This window comes from Pteropus medius, unplaced genomic scaffold (genome assembly GCF_902729225.1).
Source record: "Pteropus medius unplaced genomic scaffold, Ma_sr-lr_union100, whole genome shotgun sequence".
Taxonomy (NCBI): domain Eukaryota; kingdom Metazoa; phylum Chordata; class Mammalia; order Chiroptera; family Pteropodidae; genus Pteropus; species Pteropus medius.
In genome coordinates this window covers 4,134,256-4,150,380 of record NW_024350927.1, presented here as the reverse complement: position 1 = coordinate 4,150,380, position 16,125 = coordinate 4,134,256, and the positions used below count along the sequence as shown (strand labels likewise).

The 16,125-nt window shown below is 49.7% G+C and overlaps 1 protein-coding gene across 5 annotated transcripts in view; it reads left to right on the top strand.

Annotated features, from left to right (window-relative positions):
- Nucleotides 1-16,125, top strand: part of VPS13D (vacuolar protein sorting 13 homolog D) — a 218,420-nt gene that overhangs the window by 194,759 nt on the left and 7,536 nt on the right. For all 5 annotated transcript variants that reach the window (XM_039842182.1, XM_039842184.1, XM_039842183.1 and 2 more), the window contains one exon: nucleotides 10,426-10,557. In XM_039842182.1, the coding sequence (XP_039698116.1) occupies nucleotides 10,426-10,557 (132 nt within the window). The remainder of the gene's footprint in view (nucleotides 1-10,425; nucleotides 10,558-16,125) is intronic.

The following is a 16,125-nucleotide window of genomic DNA, read 5'->3' as shown; positions in this document are numbered from 1 at the left end:
GTGGGACATACTGCAGATCTTTCTGCTTTACGAATTTTCAGCTTTTTGCATTTCATCAGTGTTGCTTATTATTTACAGAATGTAACTCGAGACAGCAGAACAGATTGTAATTTTTAAAAAAGGTTCAGGGGTGATGAGGCCGCAGGGGATCTGGGAGGAAAAAAAAATCCAGTAGTGTGGAATGTTGTTTGCTGTCCAGACCAAACAAACCAGTTTGCCAAGGGCGGATGGACTCTGCCGATCAGCCCCATTCATGTTCACACTGGCGGCACTTAATTATAAGGCAGCTTGACCTTCTTATCACCGAGTAAACAATAATCTTTTGTCACCACGTTGAACATCATGGCACTAGGCAGAAACGGACCCCTTGTAGAGGCACCAAAGGGCATCGCCGAGCCGCCGGCTTGTGTTCTGCTTCCTTCCCGTCCAGAGAGAAAAGACACCGCTGAACCTAGTCCCCGCTCGGACACATGAGTGTCCTCCACGCATTGTTCCTGCTCTGGCTTCGTGACCAGTTACTGTAACAACAGCCAGGACAAAGACAGGTCTTGTCTTTTGCCTGAAAAATCCAAGATGCTCTTGAGGGCATTGGAACGAAGGGCCAGAGCCAGTTTGACACAAGTTCAAAGAGAAGGTGCCATCTCTTGCTCATAGAGGGGCAGATTTGATTAGAGGTGGCCTTGGCGTTTCGAGAGAGCATGGCCAGAGGCTAAATTTGAGGACAAACAAAAAAGCACCAGCTGGTCAGAAGATGAGGAGTAGGTAGTTGGTTTCTTTAAGTCGAAAGAGCCTAAAAGTTGGGACGGAAATAATGAAAGCCATACAGTAAAAACCCTTTGAAAGGAGTCCTTGGAATCTGAGCTAGCGCGGAGAACCGGTGACCGCGGCCCGAAGGTTCTGAGCTGCCCCCGTGCTGAGCGTCAGGGCTGGACCGGGCTGTCCGCAGGGAGCCAGGCCTCGCTGCTCTTTCACTTCCTGGGAGAGCGCAGGCGTGCACATTCCCCCAAGGCCACCAGGCCGCTCTCCAGTGCCCCCGGGAGAACATGACCGAGGTCGATAACTTTCTAGTGTCCCTCCGTGAAGGAATGGCCAGCATCCTTATGCCTCAGGGGTCCCTGGGTCCTTACCAACTCCCAGCTCATCTGGGAGGAGTTCCACCCCCTTGGCTTCGGAAGCAGCAGCTGTGGGTCTCCTGCCACCAGTTGTAACGGGCTTGTGGCCGCTGGTCTCGTGTGTGTCTTGCACACCCACTGTGTGCTGGGCACTGTCCTAGGTGCGGGGGTAAAACGGCACGGAGGAAAGACAGAAAGCTCGGAGTCCACGTAGCTTCCATCCAGCTCTCTGCACACTGTCCAGGTCATGGTTAGGTCAGACACACACCCCTGCCTGGGAAAGACTGGGGGCTGGGAAGGTGTCATCAGCTGGCTCTGGGACCCTCCTGGAGTCTCAGTTTCTCCCCCTACCTCCTGATGTCCAACCTCAGGGCCCGAAGCCAGTCCTGTTTACTCCTGTGAGTGTGACAGCTGTGCCGAAATTGTCATCCTCATGACAGTTGTTAATTTTTAGTCCTTGCCCGTTTTTGAAGTGTTTTTTTTTTTCCAACTCACCCTCCACTGTACTCTATTTGATAGTAAAAGGTTGTATAAAACATCCGGCCTGAGTGATGGGTAGTCTTGAAATAGCAAATAAATGAATCACAGAGCAGGCGCCATACCTGCTCTGCTTTGGTCCTGAAGGAGGGCCCTTCACACAACTGAGGTGCCCCGGGGCGGGGGGTCACGAAGGACACGGCCGGCCCCTCTTCAGCCAGGGCAGCTCCATTTTCAGGGGCCGGATGGATTCAGGCTGTTTGACAAACTCCATGTAGAGGACGTGCTCCACCACTGGAAACCTCTGTTACGGTGAACTTTATTAATGGCAGTATTCTAAAATTATTATTCCAGTTCTAAGAATTCAACATTTGGTATAATTCCTTGAACTGCTGGGTTGTTTAGCTTTAGCTCTTAAAAAATTCTTTTTCTTTAAGCGAAGAAGGTGTGGATGGGACAGGCCAAGTGAATTAACACGTAGGCCCTGGTCCTTTAGAAAACAGCTCAGTATCTGAACATTTGATGAGTCACTCCTACATATTCACTAAGTCAGGTCTCCCATAGTGACTAAAATTTTACATCTACATTTCAAAAGTTTTGCATTTCGGTATCTTAATTTGACTTGCCGCCCATTAATTCTGAGTAAGGGCAGGAGGGAGACCACTTTTGTTAACTGTCATGTGCCAGGCACTGTGCTGTGCCCATCTCAACATTTTCTGCAAACAAGTACGCGCTCACCTAAGGCGGAGGGCGACCGCGTAGCTTCTTCACGATCCCTCAGCCAGTAAGGAGCTGGGCTGGGATTCCGGCCTCTGCTGGTCTTCTTCCAAAGCCTTGTGTCCTCTGTACCACCACGCTCCTGTATGTCATCTGTCTCTTAAAAGAGATCAGGTCTGGGGAGAAGAGAGAGAATATAAAGACTTCTTTAAATTACGTAATTTGCTAGCAGTCAGTCTGAAAATATCCGGCTTATTTAGTTTAGTCCGCTTATTATCATTAGGATTTGTACTTAATAGCCACAAAATGAAGTTACCAGGAATTGCATATTTTGGCCCATGTGAAATATCTTGGGATTGGCATGAGAAGTGACAGTTTAGCAGGGAATTTGGCGATGGCTTGAGGGACACCTGTAATAAGCCAGAGTGTTGTACTTAGAACACAGATGAAGCCTGCATTTACAAAATGCCTCATTTTTGTGATGACGTTGAAAGTTGCAAGCCACTTTATAAGTTGTCTACTTTTTTTTTTTTTTTTTAAAGCAGAGCAACCCCAGAATGCGTGTTAGGCATTGTGGAACTCCAGCCCCGTGGGGCCGCAGTCTCACGGTGACAGTGAACACTTGGTGGGAATTCGTTATGAAGCCAGTCTGCTTCGCCCCTCCCCCAGCCTCAGGAACAGGTAGTCTCACCCCGAGGCAGTTAGTTGACAGGGAAAAAACTACCTCTGGAATGGTTTTGTTCTTAGAGTTTAAATCCCAGCAGGCAGATCTGTTGGCATTAGTCCTACCAGCTGTCACGGTTGCAATGTCATGGGGTCCCCAAAACATGTGTTAGGTTGTAGGAAGCCTTGACCCCTATAAACAAGTCAGGTGTGAATCCCACTGATGGGAGAAAACCCAGCCCAGGAAATGTGGTCCCCCACTGCAGGATGTCAAATTACCAAAAACTTAACAGCAACAGTAATAGAATTTCTAACGATTACGTGAATCAACATCTTTACCACATTTACAATCGCAGCAATACAATGTGGGGTTTTATGTGTTGTTACACAGATGCCTTCAGAACTCCGGGGAGAGGTAAGTAGAATGTTGTTAACAAGAGGGAAAGGAGACTATTTCAGTTTGAAGCCGTTTCCCCAGTAAGAAAACGAAGTGAGAAAGGTTGGACGTTGGACCCTGGCCCGCCTTGGGCTTCAGCCGCCCGAGCGAGGTTGGGGCCCCCCTTGTTTATCCGTGGCCCCCTCCACGGGCGCTGCATCATCACCATCATCATAGGGAGCATTTTCCTGAGTGTTTGTTATGTACCAGGTGCTGTGGTAACCGCTATACCCGTATCGACTGACTGACGGCTCACAACATCCCCGTTATCATCATCCCCATTCTGTAGATGAGGAAACTGATGCTCCAAGAGTTCACACAACTTGCCGTAGGTGGAAGTTTGTAAATGGTGGGACTGGGATTTAGCCCCAGGCAGCCAGGCCCCAGAGCCCGTCCTGTCAGCCGTTGCTGCTCGTTTCTGTTGATCTCCCGTTAGACTCCGATACGCTCCCAGGAAACGTGATTCACTCCTGAAGGCCTAGCGCTGGCCTGTGCATGTGATAGTCGGGGAATGCTCATGAAACGGTGCGTAGCGGGGCAGAGGCAGCACGAGCCGTCCCCAGGCTCTGAGCGGACTCGTTTTCCTGGCTGCCTCAGTCTGGATCCTCAGCTACGTGTCCCATCTAGGGCTCCTTTCTGCCCAGCTTATTTTTGTCATGTGTCTAGAGTCCAAATTGTCATAATTGGTATCTGGTACAGTTTTCTTGGTTCAGAGTTTAATGCGGTCGAAGCTCAATAGTTATTAATAAACCTGTAGATTGAACGCTATCTTTGGGTAGGTTCTAGAAAGTGGATGTGTCTGGCATGGAACTATGAGGAAGAATTTCTGATGTAAACGAAGCCAAGCTCTGGAGCTTTCCCTCTTCTCGCAGAGCCCTCTCTGATTTCAGTTTCCGTTGAAATAAGTGGAATCTGTGCAGAAGGATAGCTTTCCTGCTGAGCTTTCGGGAGTGGACGCAGTGGGGAGAAGGGCGCTGTAGGTCAGAGGTCAGGCACAGCGCATGGCACGGCCGGCATCTCGAACTTCCACAAACTATTTCAGCGGCTGTCGGAGGAAGTTTTAGCCGATTCCTACACTGCAGTGCAGAGTGCTGTTTAGACAGAGGGTTGAGTTCCTTTTAGGGCACTGCCGAATGTTTGAACCATTCAGCCAAGAATCTTGGTATCTTGTAGCTGTTATCTATTAACAGTATTTGAAGAGATGGTCTGGGTCGACCTTCTGTTCTCAGCCTACTTGTTTGTGCCCAGTCGAGCACAGTATATATCAGTAAGATATTTAATTAAAACAAAAGTCTCGGACACACACATAAAGTAGATGCAAGCACAATCCATCACTTGTTGGGGTCAGTACACACCGCCCCCGAGGAAGAGGGCAGACAGCAGTCAAGTAAACATTCTGTGAGACTAGGAAGTCCCACGTTTGACACACACACTTTCTCCTCGTTCACTGATTGTTTTTGAACCTCACTTGGTTGACAGACATTGGCCGTGACAGATTTCTCAACCGACTGATAACTTAAGCCACACAGGGGTACGTGTCTGTGTGTACAACATCTGTCTTCAACTAATAGAACTATGACATAGTTACTCATCATAGAAGCGAAGAACAAATACTGGCTGGCCAACTGTAGACCCTCAGGCTGAAAGGCAAGATCGACCGAGTGGAACTGGTTAGATCTTCCTGTGTCACCTTGTTTGGATTTATTGTTGCTTAAAGAAAATGACATGGATTGTTTTCATTACTCAGACCGGTTTGGGGCCTCCGGTACGTGTCAGATAGCACTGGCCAGATGCAGGCTTCTTCTGTATTGATCTCCCTCGCTGGGTGTATCTGCAGTGTATCAGCCACTGTATCAGCAGCCCCGTCCCTCGGGGGCGAGTGGTCCAGGCCGTGCAGCCGACTCCCTGACATGCTCCTGGAGTTCAAAGCTCACGTTGGCTTGGTGCTGACATTCTGGATTAGCTGGTTGACTGGAAGGCCTGCTTCTTTCTGTACACTGTGAAATTTATAAACCGCAGCAGCCGAAGCCTCAAAATGGCCGACCAACCCCCAGCTGGCAGCAATTAAATGCACACCACAGACCTCTGGCTGAACAAAGGTCTGTGGAGGCAGAGTTGCTGCGTGTGCACGAAATAGACTCACGTCGTAAACTACCTTTTATGTCGAGTGTTAGTAAGAGACGCCGTCAGCTAATGAGAGGTGAGTGGGTGGGGTTTTGCCACCCCTGGTTTAACGATCTGTTATCCCCAGGATGTAGTGCCAGACCCAGCCCTAGACGCAGCCGGTCTCGGCATCAAGGTGATCATGAGAAGAGGAGCGAGTGGACCAGGGGAGGCCAGGAGGCGGCCCCGACGGTCCGTCCGTGGGGGCCTGAGGAGCTCGGAAGGCAGCCTTTCTGCTCTGGCGCCCGTGGCAGGCGTTCTCATCCTTGGACGCCATCACGCTTTAGGTTGGAAGGAGAGGGTGGGGAGAGAGGACGCCCAGACGCCGCTCTGTGCGCATCCAGGCAGCAAACACGTAAGAGTCCGGGCCAGTGCCGTCTAGTACAAAACTTACGTTTTCTTTAATTTACATTCTAAAAATTCAGTTCCTTAGTCACACTGGCCACATTTCAGGGGCTCATTAGCCACACGTGGCCAGCAGCTGTATATCGGACAGAGCGGTTCTAGACAGTACCAGGTGTTGGAAAGATACAGATCACTAGCCGTCTTAAGCGCCGTGTCGGTGGGAGTGTAAATTGGTTTAGCCACTTTGAGAAGAATTTGAATTGTCTTGTTGGGTGAACATTCACGCCCCGTACCCCTCCTAGACACACACCCGAAGGAGCACATGCCCCTGTTCGGCAGGAGACGTGGACAGGAGCGTTCACAGCAGCATCGTTTGTAGTAGCAAAACCTGGCAATAGCCCACGTGCCATCAGCAGGGAGAAGGGTGAAGGACGGTGTAGTCACGCGACGGAATACTAGCGAGCGGGCACAGAAAGTGACTGACAGCTGCACACAAAAGAACGCTGAATCTTTGCGATTTGGCTTCAAGGAGGAAGAAGTCAGCCCCACGACAGAAAAAGGCAGTGACGTCCTTTTTCGAAAGCCCAAAACAACTAAAATCTAAGACTGTGCCAGTGTACACTTGGAAATGTGATAAGACCACACGAAGAGGAAAAGCGAGGGAGTGGGGACTATCGAGAGAAGCAGCTCTGTCGGGTGAGGGGGAACGGGGTGAGGCGAGGGGCCGGCAGATGGCCACGCAGAGAGACTCAGGTGCTGGTCAGTCAGTGGTGGAGCTTTCGGGCTACGGTGGTGGTTTCACAGGTATTTACTACATCATTTAAAATACAGAAGAGGCCAATGATGCTAGTGTGCCTTGAACTAAGGATAATGACGAGTCCAGTTTAAAAAAAAAAAAAAAATAGAGTCCTTTCCTTCCCGGTGGTGATAGGCTCCTAGGCACACACACAAAAGTGTCATGAGGACAGCCACTTAAAGGTGGACCCGCCGCATTACAGAATCGCGGAGTGTGAACACACTAGGGTTTATGTCACATACCGTCATGCTGTTTTCAGAGGGTTACGTGACTTGGTCACCAATTTTGTAATAGACAGCACTGGTCTAGACACTTACATTTTTGATGAAAACAATTCCATCACACAGCGACCTGCCCTGAACAATGTCCCATTAAACTTTTCGCTGGCTTACGAGGTCTGAAAACACTAGCTTGTTGTTCCTGTTTATAAGCTTGTTCACACACCGAGACCTTAAGCTTCGCCTCCCCCCAGCCTCCCAACTTGGGCCTCAGAAGTTAAAACTTCGGTTGAGTGTCGGAGGAGAAAGAATCGTTTTCCAGGTATCAGCGGTGATAAGGTAATAGGGGATCGTGGGGAGGATCCCTTTAATCCAACTTTCCGCTTCTAACGAGAGTATCTCCGAATCCCCGCCTCCTAGAAGTCGTCCCGGTATTTATACAACTATGAAGAGAAGACTGGCTCCCGTACGGCACAGTTACTCTCTCCCTCTCTCTTCCACGTGCATGTGAAAAATGAGGCTCGCGTGCCGCTGCGAGCTCCCCAGCAGCAGGACCTGAGCGCCGTTTCCAGCCCTCCCTTGGCGTTTGGTTGTTCACAAAGTGAGGACCTGGGACATGGGAAGATAGTGCGCAGCCCGTTGGGACGACAGATAAGAAAAGCAGCTTAACAGATAGGCGGCGTACACCCACAGGGAGCTGCTCTGCTTTGGTGTTCTCTGTGGTGGGGTAGGTTTGTAGTTTGCAAGCGAGGAGATAACGAGTTTGGGAAGTAGGGGTGGGGTCGGGTCACTGAAATTTGGAGGAGGCCCTGAGGGGAGGCCACCGAGTCAAGAAATAGCCGAACGCACCAGAAAGCCATTTGACAGTGTGGTGACACAGAGCGCACTTCCTTACAGGCCCAGCTGCCCCGTAGTCGCTACAGACGTGACCGCCAGGGGCTCAGGTGCAGAAGCAAGCGCCTTGCCGTGACGTCCCTGGCTCTGTGGAGCCCTGCAGAGAAGTGTGGGACTCTCGGGAGGCTTTCTCCTCCTCGGTTTCATGATTTTCCCACTGCGGGTACTGACGAAAAGATGATTTCTTCTAAAGAAAATGCGCGTGTGTCAGCCGGGACACAATGTCACGTCTTTGCTGTCATGCCCCTTCCTGAGCTTTGACCGGTGGACTGGGCAGACACACCCCTTGACCTTTCTGTCGGGAAGTGGGAATCTAGTTAGCGCCCATTTGCCTTGACTTCGTTGACCTTCAAAGCCCAGAATCTCTAGTCTTCCAGCTCTCTGCCAAAGTTTGCATGTCACCTTCCCGTTTTTGGCTCAGTAGTCAAAATGGCCCTCATACCGGTCCCCCACCCACAAACGCATTCATTCATTTATTCGACTAATACGTATGGCCTCTCCCTCTGCCACAAGCTGGGCACTGTTCTAGTTCCCAGAATAACAGTGAACGGAGCAAAATTCCTCTTCTCGTGGTGCTTACATTCCAGATGGGGAGCCAGGCAGGAAACAAATATTTTATCTAAGTGAGACGCGAAGCAAATGTGTTTTGAGCACATGACTGACGTGATCAAACTTGTATTTTGAAAAGGTCATTCTCGTTGCCGTGAGGAGAATGGACAAGGATGGAAATGGAAGAAGTTCTAAGGCTGTTAGAATGAGCCGTGGCAAACCCAGAGGTCATTGTTGGTTATGATAGGAATCGTCGAGTGAGGGACACCTGTGGGAGTCGAACCTGCAGACTTCCCGGCAGGTGGGGGCCGACGTGGGGGGAGGGGTCAGGCCGAGGCCTATAGTGAAGCGTGATGAGCAGTGGGCCCCGCCTCACCCCTTTTGGGGGTGTTGGTTTTTGGGTTCCCACCACAGCAGCCCGAACCTCGTCCAGGAGCCTCATGGGGGACAGAACGGCAGCACTGCCTTGGGGAGAAGACGCTTCACTGTTCTAGGCAGTGTTTGGAGTGACAGGGAGATGAGCACAGAGCTCTGCTCCCTAGAAAGCCCCCCACTCCTTCCCTTCGGTTCCCTTTACTCGCAGTGCTTGGCGGGCACCCTTAAAACAGCAGCTGATGAGTTATCGGCAGCTCCCTACCTGTCCCCCCTACTCTCAGCCAACAGCTGGGATCCAAACAATAGGTCTAAATCTCGAAGAAGGAATTGACACTATGCCTAGTGGGAGTACGTGCGTATATGATGTAAATAAATTTTTTTTTTTTACCCATTCCCTTAGTGCAGATTGTTGCAGCTTCTTTAGAGTCCCTTTACATCCCCCTTGAAGAGCACAAAATTAAGTAGTACTCGGGGTATTCTTATTATCAAACTTTTAAAAATTCATCACTGGATTTCTGGCTTTCCGGCACATACAAACATCACCCAGGCAGAGGACTGCAGACCTCACGGCCCGGTGAGCTGGGTGTTGGCCCCGGGCCCAGGAGGGGTTTGCAGTTATCTCGGTGTGGCAGCCAACCCACCGTGTGTCCTGTGGTAGGTTTCTGGCCATTTCTGTCCATACTGCTGCCTCGATTGGCCCCCGGGGCACTTTTTGCCCTTGCAAATACGTCTCTGCGCTGCTGTTACGGTCTTGAAGTGTGAACTCGGTGTGTAAGCCTATCCCTCTCTCTGAGATGTGTCTAGAGAGGGGTGTTTTGCTTCAGTGGAATCCAGGAACAAATAATGAAAAGTACAGCGAGTACAAGGCCGAGGACAGAACGGGCACACTCTTATCAATCATCTGAAGTATGCGCAGCCTTTCCAAGACAAATACGGACTCCTGTTTCTAGGAAAACACCAAAAAGTACTTATCAGTGATCCTGTATGTGCTTTGTGGAAAAAGACGGCATCAGCCTACCCTGAAAGCCATGGCAAAGCAGATTCCTCTGGGCGCCGACAGCTGCGGGACCCAGGCTGTGACCTGGGACCAGTCGGTGGAGGCTCTCTCCTGCCTCACGTGATCACGTGTCCCTCGCCCTGTGCCCAGGCAGCCGAGCCCCTCTTAGAAGAAACCCAGAAGGCAGGGGTGTGCTCGCTAAAGGTCCCTTCCTCTCCCCTGACCTACTGCAGGCTCAGAGAGGCCTCGCCTGAAGAGAGTCCTAGAAAAATGCAGTGTGACCAAATCGAAGTCCAAAGTTAATGACAGGAACAGGAGCAGCCACCACCGGCAGATGGCCCACTCTCTGTCAAGCGCAGGCTTGACGGGTGTTATATTATTCGCTCTTCACAGCAGTCCTGTGAGGCAGGTGTCGGTGTCCCGTTTTACAGAGAAAATTGGAACCGAGAGTGAAAGCCGACTGACCCGTCCGCGATCACGTGGCTAGGAAATGGCAAAGACGAGGCTCCGCTTCACAACCGCAGTCTTTGTCCCCAGTCTTACTGCACAGTCATGGGCGGCACTGCGGCTCCAGGTGGCCACTGGGTTCAGAGTGTGTGCCGTGGTGGGCTGTCACCCTGGAATAGGAGGGGCATCGCTTTTACCTGATGCCTAACTCTGCCCTTTGTCCCCTCCCCATCCAGGACGCAGGCGCAGCGGGCACGGAAGCCGCGTGTCTGCACGGGCCCCCAGGGGCTGCTTCCCCGCTACTCGGAGAGCCAGGCGGACGGGCAGGAGCAGCTCTTCAAACTGACGGACAACGCCCAGGACGAGTCGTAAGTGGCACCGTGGGGAGTTGGTCCCCGTGATCACCGGGCTGTCCCTTCTGTCTGAATCTGAGAAGTTTCTATGTGACTCTTTGGCCTTGGAACCCGTTAGCGACCCCTCGGCCCAGATGTTTCCTGGGCTTAGAGAGAACTATTCGGAAATGGCCTTTTACTTAAAGTGGTGGTTCCCGAACTGAGTTCCAGGCGGAACCTGGATGTTTGTTTCTAGCAAGTAGCGGTCTCTACGTAGTTCACAGAGAGATGGCAATGGATAAATGGTCTCCCCTTTAAAATTTTCTTAAATTTGGTGTTCCGTTGTTTGATGCAGAAAGCTCGTGAAAGAAAACAGGAAAGTTACAACTAGTAGGTGAAAATCTGGGGAATGCAGGTTTCTTAAGACTGTTTTGTTACTCTTTGAATGCAGATGTTTATGTACCTGGGACCTTGTAGTATTTTCAGTTAGTGAAATTATTCCAGGTTGTTGGGCTCGAATTCAGTATGTCACTTTTTTAGGATATTCCGCAGAGACCCTTTTAGTGTAAAAAGCTATATAACCCAAATGGGTGTTAGGACCACCGGCCCAGAGAAAGCAGTTAGTTATCAGAGAAAGCCTGATGAGTAGGAAAACGCTAGTTTAATTTCTTTTAGTGCTCATTTATCGCCTTCCGGGTGAAGCAAGCTGGACAGGGTCCTGAGGGCTGTGAGTGTGTTTCGTCGGTGGGGGCGTCTGGAGTAGCGGTTAATGCTGCGGGTAGCCTCCAGTGTCATCAGCAGAGACAGTGTTAAGCTGTTGCAGTATTTGAATGGGGACATCCACCATCGAATCCAGGATTCATTTGTTGTGTGCTGGATCGGATGGCATCTTCCCACAGGTGTTTCATATAATCAGCCCCTCTGTAGTATTACCGGAAGGGCCCTTGATGACAGAGGCGCGTTACATTATCTTTGTCACAAAATACTGTGGACTGAGCGGTTTAAGCAACAAAATTTATTTTCTCATAGTCTCGGAGGTTGGGAAGTCCAAGATCACGGTGCTAGCCAGTTCAGTTCCTGGCAAAGGCTCTCGTCCTAGCTCGCAGATGGCCACCTCTCCTTGTGTCCTCACGTGGCAGAGAGAGTGAGCTCTCCGGTGTCTCTCGTAAGGACACTAATCCTGTAGGATCAGGCTTCACCTATGCTGCCTCATTTGACCTTCATTTCTTCCTTACTCCGGACAGTCACACTGGGGTGAGGGCTTCGACCTAGGAATCGGGGAGGGGGGCACAACTCAGCCCAAAGCGCGCATCGTCAGCTTGTTCTGCCCTGTCAGTCTGGCCTCAGCCCGGTGCGCTTCCAGGGTCCAGGTCCCCAGGTGGTTTCACCCCAGGGAGGACCGCGTGCTCCTGCCTCCGTTGGGTGAGGGTTTGGTGCCATCGCCGCTCTTTGTACCACTTAGTTGCTGGAACGTTAGGCGTTTGGATCAGGAGCCCCGTAGTCAGCCTCAGGTCCGGCAGGGCATGGTGCACGGTCAGCTAGGATGGCAGCCCCGTGAGCGCTGGGACTTCTGTTCCGTTCACAGAAGAACCCTCAGCACCTAGAACGGTGCCTGGCACGTAACGAGTGCCCAGTAAATATTTGTGTCTTGAACGATGGCCGGATAGCTGCAGCTTGGCATTAGTACCTGTTCTCTGTTCCATCTTCGGGGGGTTTTGTGGTCAGAGGTTGAGATTCTGAATTTGTGTATGTGTGCTTTTAATTTCCATCACTGGTCCTTAGGAAATTCATTTTTAGTAGAATGACTTGCATCAAAAACACAGGGTTGCTCCCAGTGACGTGCACACACTGAAAACAGCCATGGAAAGCTGAAAACTGGAATCGAAATGAACTCAGTAAAATGGATTTCATGAAACTCTTGAAATTCATGTGAACTATGAAAAGACATTGGCATGAATGAATTTTGACTCTGAAGATGAAAACCATGTGTCTCCATCGGTTGTAGGTTAAATCTTTCCAGTGAGTATGGAAGGAGGCACGTGACCATGGCCTTCCTCAGTGTACAGGAAGTCATCACGGAACCAGCAAACGTTTCTCTGATGTCTCCTTGGTTGTCAGGCTGGGTCCTCACAGTGACCGTTAGAATCATCACTTTGCAAGAAAGGAGTTTTCAGGAAAAGCACACGAGTGCCAAATTATACCTCTGACTTTTATCCTAGAACTGTAATTAAAAACATGTTTACAGACCTAATTATTTGCATATTTTCCTTCAGAGTTAACCCCTTAAAAGGGTCTTTAATACTTTGCTCTACTGTTCTAACTAAATGTTTCCACATTTTTTTCCAGTTAGACTCACTGTTTCACTTCTGGAAAATACTGTGTAATTACTTCCTGATGTGCTGAATACCCCACAAAGTCCCCAGAGCCACGGTCACTTCAACTTTGTTCTCCCAGATTAAGTTTCAACTAATTTTTTTTCATTTTATTTAATTAATTAATATTAAAAAGATAGTCACTGACATATGATTTAAGTTCTGGCCAGCCAAAGAGGCTTTAATTTCAAATGAATCAAATATTCCTCCGGTATGTTGCAAAATTACCATGGCTTCCCATTTTTCTCAATTTTGGTTTTTAAATAGGATCCTGCCTTAAGCTGATGTTAAAGTCAAATTTGTCCTATCTCATTAAATTAAGTTTTCTTTATAACTAGTGTCTATCTGTAGCCAGGAACCTCATTTTCATTAAGAAAGAAAAAAAGAAAGAAAAAAAAGGAAAAAAAGTACTTATTTTATTTCTAATCTTTCATCACAAAGTCGCATACTGGTATTATAAGCATTAAGGTGGCTGTTACCATTTTTACAAAGATGCCCGTGAGTAACCTACGTGACTTAAGGAGCTCCTTCTAGCATACTGTTTTCTGGAGTTTGACAATTGGATTGTCTTTTCAAAATGTCGTTTTAGAAAATAGCATGAGATTTTTTTTTTTTTAACACAGAAAAATATTAAAAAGAAAATAAAAATAACCTTCAAACTCACCAGCCAGACAAGTCCTTTTGATGACATAAACTCATGTACCTAGGTAGCAAATTAAAAGAGTACAGAAATAGAATCGAGAGTAAAATTCTCCTTTCTTGCCCCTTTGTAAACAGTGTTTCTTGTATTTTGTGTCTTGTCTATCCTTCTTGAGAAGTTGCAAGAGAGAGAGAGAGAGAAATCAGAAATATTTTTTTGAGCACAGGTCGTGGTGTTGATTCTGATAGCATATGATTATAAATATAAACCTTATAGTAATATGTACAGCCTCACAGCAAAAGCAAAAAGACAGGTCCTTTTGAGGAATGACATAGAATTCATAAGCTTCCTTTTCTAAACCAGGAAATAATCTATCAATAACCATTGACACTTAGGGAATTGGACATCCTTCGGTATACACTAAATTGAAACTATCACTAGCTATCCTGATCAAGGTTAATGGCTCGCTGAATCTTTAATAAATAAGTTAAATCAAGAGTTCTGAGAGAATTCTTTAACTTTACTACGGGGTAAAATATATCCACCATCCAAAGGCGCATGTGCTCTTGCAGATTTCCTTGGACCTCACAGTGTAATTTCGTCATCATTTTCCAAGACTACCTAACACGTATATGTATCGAATCCTGCCGTGTGCCAGGACTAGTGAGAGATCTGATCTTTCCTCGATAGGTTCACAGTCTAGCAGGGGAAACAGACAGTATTACCAATCATCTATAACACACGATGATGGCTTTTAAAATAGAAGTGCGAGCCGTGTGGTGTGGGGCCCCAAGCGAAAGGGATTGATTTATGCCTGGAAAGCTGGGCGAGGCTGTGGACAGCTGACCTGGTCCCGCAGGATGAGGAGAAATGTGCCAAGGAGGGAAGAAAGTCACGTCTGCAGAGAAGCGCTGGGCAAGTGGAGGCAGCAGAGTTGACGGCATTTCTGCAGAACTCGACTGAGCCATGTGTGGTGGCAGCACATGGGTGGGAAGACAGGGACAGAGGCTGGAAAGGCGGGTCGCAAGGCTGCATTCTGAGAGCGATGGATGGGGAGATTTTGAAGAGGGTCCTGCTCAAAAAGACATGTTAAAAATTGTAGACAACGACAGAGAGCTGGATCCGGGTTGGAGAGACTGGAGGCAGGAAACCGGTTAGGAGGCCCCGGGAGCAATGCAGGTAGAAGCGGAGAGGCCCGGGCACGGTGGGAGACGGTGGCGGGGGAGAGGGGAGGGGGCACAGAGCTGAGAGGTGTTAGGAGGTGGCATAAGTAAGAGTGGAGAAAAAGGAAGGACTCAGACTGAAAAGGGTGGTTGGAATGAGTACTTGGCAGGTTTCTCTCTCCCTGTGGCGCAGTCGGTCCTGAACCTGTTTTCCACGTGTCCTGTCAGAGGGACACGTTCCTCCAGCCCACCGAAGCGAGGATTTGTGGCGGACTCTCTCTCCTCTGCTATCTGGATAATTTGACATTGGTTCACGGCAGAAGAGTAGCAGTAGCTACCACTTCTCTTGAGTGTCGGGCGTGTACATCAGCTCTGATTGTCACCGTGGCCCTGCAGAGTAGATACGGTTCTTGTTTTATAGGTAACGGCAGGGAGGCCCAGCGCGAAGCCATCTGGCTAGTGACAGGCAGAGCCAGCCGGCATCTAGGGCTCGCTGGTTCCAGGGGCACGTTGGCCAAGTGCTTGGAGAAGACATTACCCGCCACCGAGTGGGCGGTCCGATGCCGCTGTCGACAGTGCCCTTGCTGTTGCTGAGAATGCCCGTGTGGGGGATGGGGTTCGGGGTATTGTCAGTGACAGGGGACCTCGCCAGACGTACCACCATTATGTCTGTCCTCTCAGAAAGTGGGGTAAGCCCCACCTTCCTTTCTCTCTGAAGAAACTGACGTTGATCCCAAGGTTGGAGTGCCCTCTTTCTCTCTTTAAAGGAGAGTTAAAAGTAAAACTTTTAACCAAAGTCTAAAAATCCTGGTTTTATATAGGATCGATTGTAGCGACCGCAACAACCTAAAATGCGTCGGCAGAAAGAACCTTCGGAGGTTCTCTAGTTCACGCATTTGAAGCTTATCCAGAGCTTTGTGTTTCTGGCCACGTGATTTTACTCTCTCCCAGTTACTAGCAGGTCAAGGAATGGGAGGATGTGCGCAGAATCAACACGAGACCTGCGGGCTTTCTTCCCCGTGTCAGCCCGCGAGGTTTTCCAGTAGACCCTCCTTCGCGGGCCGCCCCGCAGGAAGCATTGCTTACACTGGGAACAGCGAGTGGGAAGCCCAGCCAGCGTCTGCACTCAACTCACGTGCAGCAAGAGCCGCTGCTACTCAGTTGGCGGGACCCTGAGCATCCCATGCGAAGCCAGCAGAAGCCTGTGGGGAGCAGGCCACCTGCGGGGGAATGGCCAGGAAGGAGGGGGTGCTGCGGCTTCGAAGGAGAAGGGAGCGGGGGAAGGGGCAGACTGGCAGGCCAGACGGTGGGGGGCACTGCCGTGGCCGGGCTTCTCTTGCGCCCTGAGTTTTGGCTCCTCTCTCACAGTGACGAGTGTGGTTCAGTGTCTATCATGGGAGGAAGCCCCTCATCTGGAGCTCGGTTTTAG